The 13,009-nt window shown below is 39.4% G+C and overlaps 1 protein-coding gene across 2 annotated transcripts in view; it reads right to left on the minus strand.

Moving 5' to 3' along the window:
* LOC138949448 (low-density lipoprotein receptor-related protein 8-like) overlaps positions 1 to 11,197 on the minus strand; it is a 42,782-nt gene extending 31,585 nt beyond the window's left edge. For both annotated transcript variants that reach the window (XM_070321280.1, XM_070321279.1), the window contains exons 1-2: positions 11,077 to 11,197; positions 1,775 to 1,943 (exon numbers count right to left, since the gene is read on the minus strand). In XM_070321280.1, the coding sequence (XP_070177381.1) occupies positions 1,775 to 1,865 (91 nt within the window). In that variant the 5' untranslated portion in view covers positions 1,866 to 1,943; positions 11,077 to 11,197. The remainder of the gene's footprint in view (positions 1 to 1,774; positions 1,944 to 11,076) is intronic.
* Between the last annotated feature and the right edge of the window lie 1,812 nt (positions 11,198 to 13,009).

A 13,009-nucleotide genomic window follows, 5' to 3' on the forward strand; every position in this document is an offset into this window, starting at 1 on the left:
TCAAGAAACTAAAACCCAGGTGCACATCAGCGGCACCTAGGGAGTGTACTTGCACACTATCTTGTTCCTGCCTCTTGCCATCTCAGAGGTATGGCGACCACAGACAAAAAAGAGTTATCTCCCTTACCTTCTAGAAATTTCCGGAACTGTCCAGTTAATTTTTCATTCGAGTCCTGTAGCAATTTAAGACGCTCGCTATCCCATTATCATTAGCTTTACCTCCTTTGTTTGGATACAAAAAAAGAGTTATCTCCCTTACCTTCTAGACATTTCCGGAACTGTCCAGTTAATTTTTCTTTCTTCATTTCTTCCCCTCATAGGAGCAATAGCGAGTCTCTAATATCACTGGCATGATGTGCTTGCTACAGGTGAACAGTAGGTACTGAACTGGTCTTGCACCATATAGGCTGTATTCAATAAATGGGAGGTCCATAATCTGAGAAAGGAAACAATGAATCAAGAAACTAAAACCCAGGTGCACATCTGCGGCACCTAGGGAGTGTACGTGCACACTATCTTGTTCCTGCCTCTTGCCATCTCAGAGGTATGGCGACCACAGACAAAAAAGAGTTATCTCCCTTACCTTCTAGAAATTTCCGGAACTGTCCAGTTAATTTTTCATTCTTCATTTCTTCCTTTCATAGGAGCAATAGCGAGTCTCTAATATCACTGGCATGATGTGCTTGCTACAGGTGAACAGTAGGCACTGAACTGGTCTTGCACCATATAGGCTGTATTCAATAAATGGGAGGTCCATAATCTGAGAAAGGAAACAATGAATCAAGAAACTAAAACCCAGGTGCACATCTGCGGCACCTAGGGAGTGTACGTGCACACTATCTTGTCCCTGCCTCTTGCCATCTCAGAGGTATGGCGACCACAGACAAAAAAGAGTTATCTCCCTTACCTTCTAGAAATTTCCGGAACTGTCCAGTTAATTTTTCATTCTTCATTTCTTCCCCTCATAGGAGCAATAGCAAGTCTCTAATATCACTGGCATGATGTGCTTGCTACAGGTGAACAGTTATCTCCCTTACCTTCTAGAAATTTCCGGAACTGTCCAGTTAATTTTTCATTCTTCATTTCTTCCCCTCATAGGAGCAACAGCGAGTCTCTAATATCACTGGCATGATGTGCTTGCTACAGGTGAACAGTAGGCACTGAACTGGTCTTGCACCATATAGGCTGTATTCAATAAATGGGAGGTCCATAATCTGAGAAAGGAAACAGTGAATCAAGAAACTAAAACCCAGGTGCACATCTGCGGCACCTAGGGAGTGTACGTGCACACTATCTTGTTCCTGCCTCTTGCCATCTCAGAGGTATGGCGACCACAGACAGACACACAGACACACAGACACACAGACAGACACTCTCTTTTATTATATGTATAGATATATAGATATGACTGAGCGCCGAAAGGTGCACAGAAGAAGTGGACAGAGGAGGCGCAAAAAAACCCAAAAAACACCGTTGCCTGTAGACACACACTTTTTGTGTTTTCTGAAACTTCTGAAAGCATAAAAAATGCCCTGTAGAAGAAAAGATAATACATGTTATTGTTTTTGAGAAATAGACATTGTGAGAAGCAACGTGTCGGACGTAAGACATTACGACAAATTCCAACTGCTTCAAACAATCCTTTAAACAAACTTTTCTGAAGTGCTAGCTTTCAAGTAATAAGTATTTTTTTCTGTCCGAGACAATTGTTCATCATTTTTGGTGTTTCAAGGCGAGACTCTGTAATATGATAAAACTCGTTCTCATCACGTACCTCTCATGGGGTTGACAACATCTCTGTCGTCCGTGAACGGCTCGGCGTCCATGATGACGTCATGCGCAACGTCACTGTGTAAGTCAGTCATGACGTCACATTTCTTCTCCAGTAGATGTTTGTGTTAGGGGATTAAGAAAGCAATACAGATGCAGATTCTGTCAGTCATCTGTTGGGATATAAATACAATTAAATCTGTTGTGATATAAATACAATTAAAATTGAAACAATCAAAAATTAAAACAAATTCGGCATGCCATGAAAGGTATCAAAACATCAAATAAAGACTGAAAGAAAACAATAACATCATACTATTCCACCTTGGTTGGCTCTGACGTGTCACAGAGATCGGAGTGTTTAAACTGAAGAGGCGTTTTCTTGAACCTATTTTGCAAAGTGAAATATCTGAGGTCAAAAGCGAAATAAAGTGGGAAAAACAAAACAAACCAAAAGCATGCCACAATAGGAAATATAGTGTCGCGTGTAAGTTCTCAAAATTCTTATAAATAAAACAACAGTATTTCGAGAATGAAGTTTGTCGCGGTGAATTTGTCATCGTGAATGTGGGAACTTAATCCTAGTGAAGGTCACCGTCAGGCTGTGCATGTGTCGGGGTTATTTACCTCATTTACGTGATACACACACGCGTGCAGATATCCTTTAGTTATAACATAGGTGGTCTCTCTCCTGTATGAAGAAGAAGTAGACTTTGTCGTGTTCTAAGGAATCGGAAGACAGACTACGATTAGGCGGGGTGGAATATGTTCCTGCCTTTTTTTTGTTTATTTCGCATTTTTTGGTTTTCCAGGCAAATGGTTCCCTCTTTTCTTTGGAACCGAATATATATTATGCTCAAATGACCTTAGAACTGATTCAATGTTAAAAAAACGGTCACAATGTTAACAAAGGCAAACTAGTTTTAGTGTGGATGAGTGATTGCCAAGTCGAGTGAAATGGTTTGTAGGTGAAAAGCAAGTCAAATAAAAGCGATCGACGGAGCTGCCTGGAAAATTGAGGTAGAGTTACTCAAGTAATCTAGAGAATGTAGGATAAACAGAAAACTACATGGTTGACAGTGTGATACCAGATTCGCATCTAAATATTCATAAAACAACATTTTGTGAAAACCTGCAATATATATATTATATTTATACCAAATAGCAAGCCATGTGGTATTCTCTATTTCTAAAAGCTAGAGTTAGAACGAATATCAACTTACACTGGAAATATAACTTACTTCCTCTTGTTCTATCACGTACAATTACACAGTCATGCAGGATCGAGAGAGAGAGAGAGAGAGAGAGAGAGAGAGAGAGAGAGAGAGAGAGAGAGAGAAAGAGACAGAGACAGAGACAGAGAGAGAGAGAGAGACAGAGAGAGAGACAGAGGGAGAGAGAGACAGAGAGAGAGACAGAGGGAGAGAGAAAGAGAGAGAGACAGACTGGAGAGACAGAGACAGAGAGATACAGAGAGAGAGACAGAGAGAGAAACAAATCAAGAGAGAGACAGAGATAGAGAGACACAGAGAGAGACAGAGACAGAGAGACACACAGAGAGAGAGAGAGAGAGAGAGAGAGAGAGAGAGAGAGAGAGAGAGAGAGAGAGAGAGAGAGAGAGAGAGAGAGTACACATTTCTTAGAATCGGAAAATCCCGATATTAGAAATGTCCTTGGCAAGCAGACGGAAACAGTAGACAGCGGCTGGAGAACAGGAAATGAAAAGGAGAGGTGGATTGCTGTCTGCACTACTTGGCTTCTCTTCCTACCCCCCCCCCTTCACCTACATACACAATTCCCTGTCAAAAAGAAAAGAAAGCTTTATAGTAAAGAACGGTGACAACATTTTCATTTCATTTCATTTTTCATTTCATTTGCATTACTTTATTGTCCCATCGCTTCCTCCCAGTGGAAAGCTAGCAGCAACGGAGTCGCGCTACCCAGGTGTCTGCGTGTTTAGGTGTATTCAGCCACATGCACTTATGGCAGAATGACCAAGGTCTTTTACGTGCCATTGTGATGACACGGGGGTGGGACATGGCTTCCGTCTCTGGGTCTGCACATAAAGTTGACCCGTGTCCGTCCCGGCCCGAATTCGAACCTGCGACCTTCCGATCACAAGTCCAGTGCTCTACCAACTGAGCTACCGGGCCCATTAGAACTAATATAAGTCATTAGAACTAATATAAGGGTTATTCTCAAAAGCTGGATACCGTTCTGTGACATGCATTCTCAGTTCTTTAAATTATTTTAACGTATATTACATTACAACTAGAATTTAGAACAGTCAATGTCGTTAGTAGGGGGCATAGTAGGTAGGCTAGTGGGCTGCGTCCGTTAGCTCGGGACAGACCCACTACTGAACACCGTCGAAGTGACTCAGCAGAAGTGCAGTGTCATCTTCCGAGGGTAGCCTACCGCAACGACCCGACATCCCTCCCTGGAGCGTCTGTAAAATCGACAAGTCTGGCAGCAGAACAAAATTCAGATGTGGATGGAGCAGTGAATGCAGGGACGGGGCGGTGTGAGAGCACACCGGGACAAGGAACAGGTTTAAAAACGAAAAAAAAAAGAAAAAAAAAAAAGAAGAAAAAAATGTATTTAATGTTTATATGTATACTCCAGTTATATAATAATACTGACATTCAACTAAAAACAAAGTTAGTATTTAAATCCAAGTCACATCCTCTGGTTTCACCTTACGCGAGTGATATACTATGAAATGTTTGTAATTTACTGAAGTATAGACAATCAAAATGTGCAAGTATTTCTCTGCAGGCCAAGGATGTGTTTGGAACCTGTATTCATTAATGAAATCAATTAGTATGGTTAAAATGTCTCAGTTTAATAAAGAATTATCACAATAGTAACATGGTTTCAACTGGTACACAACTCTGGAAAATAACCGAGAAAAATATTGCCCTGTCAAGCATGATGATGCAAATGTAGCTACAAGGTTATTCACCGTCACCGGAGCACCGCGTCGAGTTCCGAACAAACAGGATGTGTGATATTGCACTGATATAGGAAAGGTTGGCTTGACTCATGTGTAAGAACTTAAGTCAGGAGAAGCACGTTTATAATATAAACATCACGGGAACTTCCTTCTTGCCCACAACATCACATAAATAGAATGATTACCTTACAGAATGAATCACCGTACAATGCGACACTATACTGCTTTACTAAATGTTAATGTGGTTTTATGTTGGATGAAAGATACGTTACAAAAAAATATACCTATTGTCAACATAATGTTTACATGTTGTATACTATTGTCTTTTGTCTTTTGTCGACAAAACAAACGAACTGCCTTCTACGTACTATATCGACAAAACAAACGAACTGCTTTCTACGTACTATATCGACAAAACAAACGAACTGCCTTCTACGTACTATATCGACAAAACAAACGAACTGCCTTCTACGTACTATATCGACAAAACAAACGAACTGCCTTCTACGTACTATATCGACACAACAAACGAACTGCCTTCTACGTACTATATCGACAAAACAAACGAACTGCCTTCTACGTACTATATCGACAAAACAAACGAACTGCCTTCTACGTACTATATCGACACAACAAACGAACTGCCTTCTACGTACTATATCGACAAAACAAACGAACTGCCTTCTACGTACTATATCGACAAAACAAACGAACTGCCTTCTACGTACTATATCGACACAACAAACGAACTGCCTTCTACGTACTATATCGACAAAACAAACGAACTGCCTTCTACGTACTATATCGACAAAACAAACGAACTGCCTTCTACGTACTATATCGACAAAACAAACGAACTGCCTTCTACGTACTATATCGACACAACAAACGAACTGCCTTCTACGTACTATATCGACACAACAAACGAACTGCTTTCTACGTACTATATCGACAAAACAAACGAACTGCCTTCTACGTACTATATCGACAAAACAAACGAACTGCCTTCTACGTACTATATCGACACAACAAACGAACTGCTTTCTACGTACTATATCGACAAAACAAACGAACTGCCTTCTACGTACTATATCGACAAAACAAACGAACTGCTTTCTACGTACTATATCAATCCCGAACTGCTGTAATCAGATTAAGATTGAGCATGTTCTGCTAAAGCACACTAATTCCCCACCTAAAACACACGAACAAACAAAACACCATAACAAACAAAAAAACAAAAAAATCCTACACCAGTAGGGAAAATAAAAGTGATAAAACCACTTGCTATTCCAAAAACAACAACATTATTATTGACATTATCATGAATGTATGAAACAGCTTCATGTGTTATTTGGTTTGTTTCATGAAATAATCAACAAACACAATTCGAAAGCTGACAAATATTGAAAATATTCAGATGGGGGATTAAACATACTAACACCGCTGCACCCTTGTCAGCTTTGAAACAGGTATGACTGAGACAGCTCAACTCGGCGAGTTATAGTCATTAACATGTTATATTGAAATTGACCCAGAAATCAAAGCACTGAAAACCTGGGGAGGAGAATATGAACAAACTGATAACTAGAACTAACTTGAAGGAACCGTTCGGGAAATCTGTTTTGAACTAAACTCTGGAATAAAGCACTGCGACAGCTTACGACTGAAACAATTATTCCCCTGTAATTTTATTCACATTGTCTATGCCGTTGAAAACCCTTAAATTGGCTATCTGAAAAAAAAATCGGACCAAATAACACTTGTACATGGGTATCGTGACTCCCAAAATCATCAGGTTAGAGCAGACATCTTTTTCAGATTTGATTTTTTCCCTGGGTATATCCTACATTTATACGTGTAAATAACACATCTTTAGACCTAAACTTTTATCAGTTGGGAAAATGCAACACAGGTGAATTATTGACAAATATGTACACCCCCAATCAGTAATCATCGCAATTTTAAGTCCTTACCTGGACCTCCTGAAGTATTAGTAGGTTGTCCTCTCTAAATATTCATGCAACACGCTTCTGTATTAAAATGACATAAATTATTGGATACAGTGAATACTTAACAAGCATAATTATACTCACGTACTGACACAGCACCGTGTACAACGTTCAAGTAGTTGTTACTATGCAAACGTGTATACTTCAACACGGTTTTCGAAATCTCTCTCTCTCTCTCTCTCTCTCTCTCTCTCTCTCTCTCTCTCTCTCTCTCTCTCTCTCTCTCTCTCTCTCTCTCTCTATTACACATGCATTACTGTTTGATGTGTACACATTTGGGTCAGTTATGAAACACAATGTTTTACTATGATTATGTTGTATATGGGCGCATACCCTTCAGAAGGGGCTCTGGCCTAAAACTGAATAAACTTTCGTATTCTCTCTCTCTCTCTCTCTCTCTCTCTCTCTCTCTCTCTCTCTCTCTCTCTCTCTCTCTCTCTCATAAATTATGTCAATCTCAGTGTTTTATCGTGATATAACTTTCATGTATGTAGTATTATTGCCAAAGCCATTTGTATTGTTGGTGTACCTGTGTTGTGTTGAATTAGATCTGTTTATGTCAGGAGACAAACCCACACGATTATCTTAAAGTGCAGTAATGAATGCCACTTTAAATTTGTATCTATATTTTCACAACTATATGACGCACAAACACATATTTCAACAGCACATATTTATTAACAGTAAAAAGCCAGATGTCTTGTTGATCAGAAACACTATGTCCACCGTAGATAAACAGTATCGAATGAAATTTATATAAAAAAAAAACAGACAAAAACTAAATGCCCCACATAATGTGCTTGACAGAAGAAAAAAAATACAATTACACGAGCATATACATTGTTAGGTCGTGGCACACATAAACAAACAAACAAACAAGCAAATAAACAAACAAACAAACAAACAAACAAGCAAATAAACAAACAAAACAACAAACAAAAAACAAAGCCTGGAAACAGGGGGAAATCTTAGCTTATCTTCAACTGACCACGAGCCGGCCCAGCAGATTGCTGTAACAATTATCGACCAATTTCATTATTAAGTTGTGTTGGGAAGGTAATGGAGCGCTGTGTCCACAGCCATGTTTACACCTTTTTACAGCGAAATGATATATTAACACCGGCACAGTCAGGATTTATTCCTGGTGACTCTACCAGTTGTCAACTGGCTTCTATTTATGACGAGTTCTGTTTAAATTACGATATGGGAATTACCACTCAAGCTGTTTTTTGTGATGTGTCAAAGGCATTTGAAAAAGTCTGGCACAAAGGGTTATTATATAAACTGGAACAAGTAGGAATTAGAGGACAATTGTTGAAATGGTTTCACGATTATTTAACAAATCGCCACCAGGCGGTTGTTATTAAGGGTGCTAAGTCATCCCGGCAGGTGTTCCACAAGGTTCTGTTCTAGGCCCCTTGCTATTCCTGATATATATTAACGACATTGTGAATGATACTGAATCTGTTATAAAGTTGTTTGCTGATGACACGAGCATGTCTATGTCCTTAGAAGATCCAACTAGACGAGCACAGATTTTGAATGCAGACCTATATAAAATTAATACCTGGGCAAAACAGTGGAAAGTTAAATTTAACGAAGCAAAAACGGAACTGTTAGACATAAAACGTGATAATATACCAACCGAACCAATCATTTTTAATAATATTGTTTTGGAAAACGTGAACCAACATAAACACCTTGGCGTAATCTTGCAGAATGATTGTAAGTGGGACTTCCAAGTGAGAAGCATCATAAAAAAGGTCACCTTATTAATTAATTGTTTAAGATATTATAAATATAGATTAAATCGTAAAAGTCTGGAAACTATGTATAAATCTTTTGTTCTTCCACATTTTGACTATGCAGACATCATATGGGACAACTGCACAGAGTACTGGTCAACTGCACTCGAAAAACTACATTTGGAAGCCATTCGGACTATAATCGGTGGTGTGCGCGGCACAAGCCACGATAAACTGTATAAAGAAAGCGGATTTTGTAACCTAAAAGAAAGACGGAGCAGACACAAACTGATTTTATATTACAAGATGGTATATGGCAAATGCCCTCATTACTTATCAGATCTCTTGCCACCTTTAACTTCTGATGTTAACCCCTACCATCATAGAAGACCATTAGAAAGAAGAGTCCCCATGTGCAAAACTGAATTATACCGTCGATCTTTTATACCATCTACTACTGTCCTGTGGAACACCTTGCCAGACAACATCAAAACAACTAACTCAATCAGCGATTTCAAACGCTATTTATCTACTCCTGATTATAACGTACCTGCCTATTATTACTGTGGTAAAAGACTGGAAGAGATTCACCACTGCAGAATGCGCCTAAACATGAGTAATTTGAATTCTGACATGTGTAAACGCCACCTACAGGGAAACCCACAGTGCGCTTGCGGCTACCCGAACGAAACAGCTGACCATTATTTGACACATTGTCCTTTGTACGTAGATGCTCGCCTGTCTACAATAAACGCACTTCCTGTTAATTACAGACATGTTGAAATATTGTTAAATGGTAGCGAAAACCTTTCTCTTTGCACTAACAAGCTTGTTTTTGAAAGTGTCCAATCGTTTATCCATGAATCTGGTCGTTTCTGTTGATTTGACTCAGTACCCATATTCAAGCCAACAAACCTTATTTTATATGCATTGTTCAAATGTATATTTAGCGAGCTACTGCTTACTTGCCACAAGACTATGGTTTGTAATGTACTATGTATATTCTTATTTATATGCGCTGCCAACTTCATCTTTTATATGTACCTACCGTTTTCTCCTCCCTCCTCCACCCTCCCCCCTCTTCCTCCTGCTAGCTTTTTCTTATTCTTTCTGATTTACTTTAACTATGCTCTTCTTGTAGATAGTTCAACAATTGATAAGTATTGCTTGTCCGACATCATATTTGCGTTATTTTCCTACTACGTAGGGCGCGTAATATAAGCGTTTGCTTGAGTTCGTGTCCCTATTGTTTATCGTTGTATTTTTGTATCATGTTTGATTTAATAAAACATTGTTTAAACCAACTGACCACGAGAATTCTAAACTCATCACGAGCGTTTTCTATCTAATAATTGCGTCAGAACCTTTGAGAACACTGTAGCCCACTTAAACACAGGTCCACTCAATATTAAACGTCAGATACTAAATCATTATCACCCTTACATGACATGCAGTGCGATGACCTACTCTCACCGTAATCAAGTTCAAATAAGAGAGAGAAGCAAGCACAAAGCAGCTTTCGTGGCAGGGGTGCGAAATCAAATCGGATCTGTTTCTTTGAAAAAACGAAAGGAAGATAAAAAGATAAAACGATAGAAAGAGAAGAAGAAAGAAACTGAAAAAAGCGAAAGACAGAAAGACAGAAAGAAAGAAAAGAAGTGTACGTAATACGTTTTGCTCGTACAGGTCAGAAACCAATCTAATTCACATAATGCCAAAACTACATTGCTCTAAATCCAAAAACAAAGAGACTGCCAACGTTCCAAAATTCAGAATCAAAAAACAAGAAAGGTAGGTTGTTGGAACGTTTGTTATTGACAAAACAATACAATACACTCAATACAATACAATACTCAGGATCAGTCCACAAGAGGACGCTGTCATGCAGGAGACGCTTTCTTGGGCCATGTACCAGTACATGCTAATGTATTGTCTCTCTACTCAAACATGACTACAGAGCATGACGAAATCATTTTTTGTATTATTTGTATTGTTTTGTCAATAACAAACGTTCCAACAACCTACCTTTCTTGTTTTTTGATTCTACATTGCTCTAAACTTGTATTTCGTTCACATACCCACTCTCTTGCTCGTTGTTCCGCGTTGGTACCTTTGCATCCCTATCAGTTTAGGCCTGGGAACGTGTTGTTGTCTTTAGCGTTGATTTGTATAAACAACTGATGCAATATTCGATAAACAGTGTAGCCAGGCCAAACACAATTTGCAATTTGACCTTGAAGCAAGGAGCTATAAATACCTAACGTTACTGCAAACACAAACACTAACTGCTCAGAAATATGCAGGGGTCGAAAGATAAACTGGCGAAAAGCAAAAACCGCTGAATTAGCTTCACACCTAAGTAGCATTTCAGGCTAATACAATGGTTAAGACTGTAAGTGTAACAAGATCAAGTAGCTACAAACAACTTGACTAACGTTACTGATCACACATTCACTAACTGCTCAGAAATATGCAGGGGTCGAAAGATAAACTGACACAAAGCAACAACCGCTGTATTAGCTTCACACTTAAGTAACATTTCAGGCTAATACAATGGTTGAGACCATAACAAGAGCAAGTGTGTTGTACTCACCTTAACATGTTATCCAGAGCCGGCCATTACTGCACAGCAAATTACTGCAAACACTGCACCGACAATTGCCTCGCTCATGCTAACAATTCCGAATGACTTGTCAACTGTCGTCTGTTCAGTCGGCGCAGGAATGTTGAGGTCAAGGCCTTCATACGTTGGGCGATGCCACAGTACAGGCACTTGACACTCACACTCTAAAACGTTAATACAGAAAGATTATAGCGTGAGGTCCTGGTCCTCCATAGTGTTAGGTCCATATGGTCCATATGGTCCTTCCTTTCTTAATGACGAGGTGAGGGGGTTTGTGCATTAGGTGTGCTCTCCTGCTTTATAAACTTAGCAAAAACATATGTTGCGACGAATGCTGTACCCAGTTTAAGCAATGATACCCGTGTCATTTTACTCCAACTTTCTATGCTATTATGACGTCCACTTGAATATCTGGCTCACATTTCGTATCAAAGATGTCTTGAACAGGGATCGCGTGACCACCGCTCAAATAAGAGTACTCCCAAAATTGACGTGATTAAGTCAAAATTGCAAAGTTGTACCTATCAGGATTGTCGTCGATATTTAATTGGTCCCTTCCGTTTTTCTCACGTCGATTTTGGGGGTACCCTTATTTCAACGGCCCTCACGCAATTCCCGTTGAATAAATCTTTGATACAAAAAAGCCTGGGCCATATAGTCAAGTCGACGGCCTTAAACGGCATATGCCTTAAACGGCATAGGCATTTTCGATGAAATGACACGGGAATCGATGTTTTGATAGGGGTGCGCAATTTGTCGCAAATGTGTGTGTGCTGAATTTACTATAGATCGTTTGAGACCGTCTGGCACGGTCATGTTCCTCTGTATTTCAAAATATGTGCTTGTTTGCACTGTATTCAAGACAATCAGATCACTATGATATTGCAAGTGAACTGAATACTGTTTGCAGCCTCGATGCTTATTATTTCTTCATGATTGTTATTATGTTATTAACACACCATAGAGTTACGATCCTCGGCAAGGCCTCATAGCCGGCTATATCATTTTCAAGTTTTTTAAGTGAAAACGACGGGTGTCTGCTACATTTCACGTGGTTACCTGGTGACCCATCAGTGCGTGAGGCTTGATAGAGGGTTTCCACATAAATATAGTAGTCCTTATGTTTACTTATAATTAATATGCCATCTTGAAAAATTACTTCATTTTAAGAAGGCAACAAAATATGATTTCTCGAAAAATGCAAGCCTCTGAACAAAAGTGTTGAAAAACAGATACGAAGAACCAAGTAACAAGGTCCCTCCACAGCCCTGCGATTCCAACAAATGGTGTTGTCGCCTTTGGCTAGTGATTCTGAAACGGTACTAGCCAGAGATCAAACGTTACTAGCCAAACCAACAATTTGTTTCAGCAACTTTACTCGCATTTGGCGAGTAGGTGAACATTTCTACTCGTCAGTTACATGTTTCTACTCGCCATGGCGAGTAATATACTCGCCACTTGTAGGCCTGCTCAAATGATCTTTATACTACTATACAGTTGTGGAAGAAGATCCGTCACCCTCAGCACATGACTATCCAGTTTCTTGTGCCTGTGGCTGAAGCCTGCTTGCTTGCTTGCTACGCCTGCTTACTTCCTATTTCTGTCCCCAGTACTTGAGGCTACGTGGGACATACGGTGGTAAAGCATATTCCTTTGGGGATTTATCTATATCGGAAGTGGGACCATTTTACGAACACTTCCTTGGTATCGTAAATTTGAATAACTGTCTACAACTAACCCAAATGTACAGATTTAAAAAAAAAAATTAAAAAAAGCTTTATATATTAACAGTATCACAGTAGAAACAGATGCCATATGGCATGAGGACTGACACTCAGTGTAGCAACTTCCGCCTGTACGTCGACACACTCCATTAATCTTATATCTTGTTAAACGGACGTGA

Source organism: Littorina saxatilis, linkage group LG15 (assembly GCF_037325665.1).
Source record: "Littorina saxatilis isolate snail1 linkage group LG15, US_GU_Lsax_2.0, whole genome shotgun sequence".
NCBI lineage: Eukaryota > Metazoa > Mollusca > Gastropoda > Littorinimorpha > Littorinidae > Littorina > Littorina saxatilis.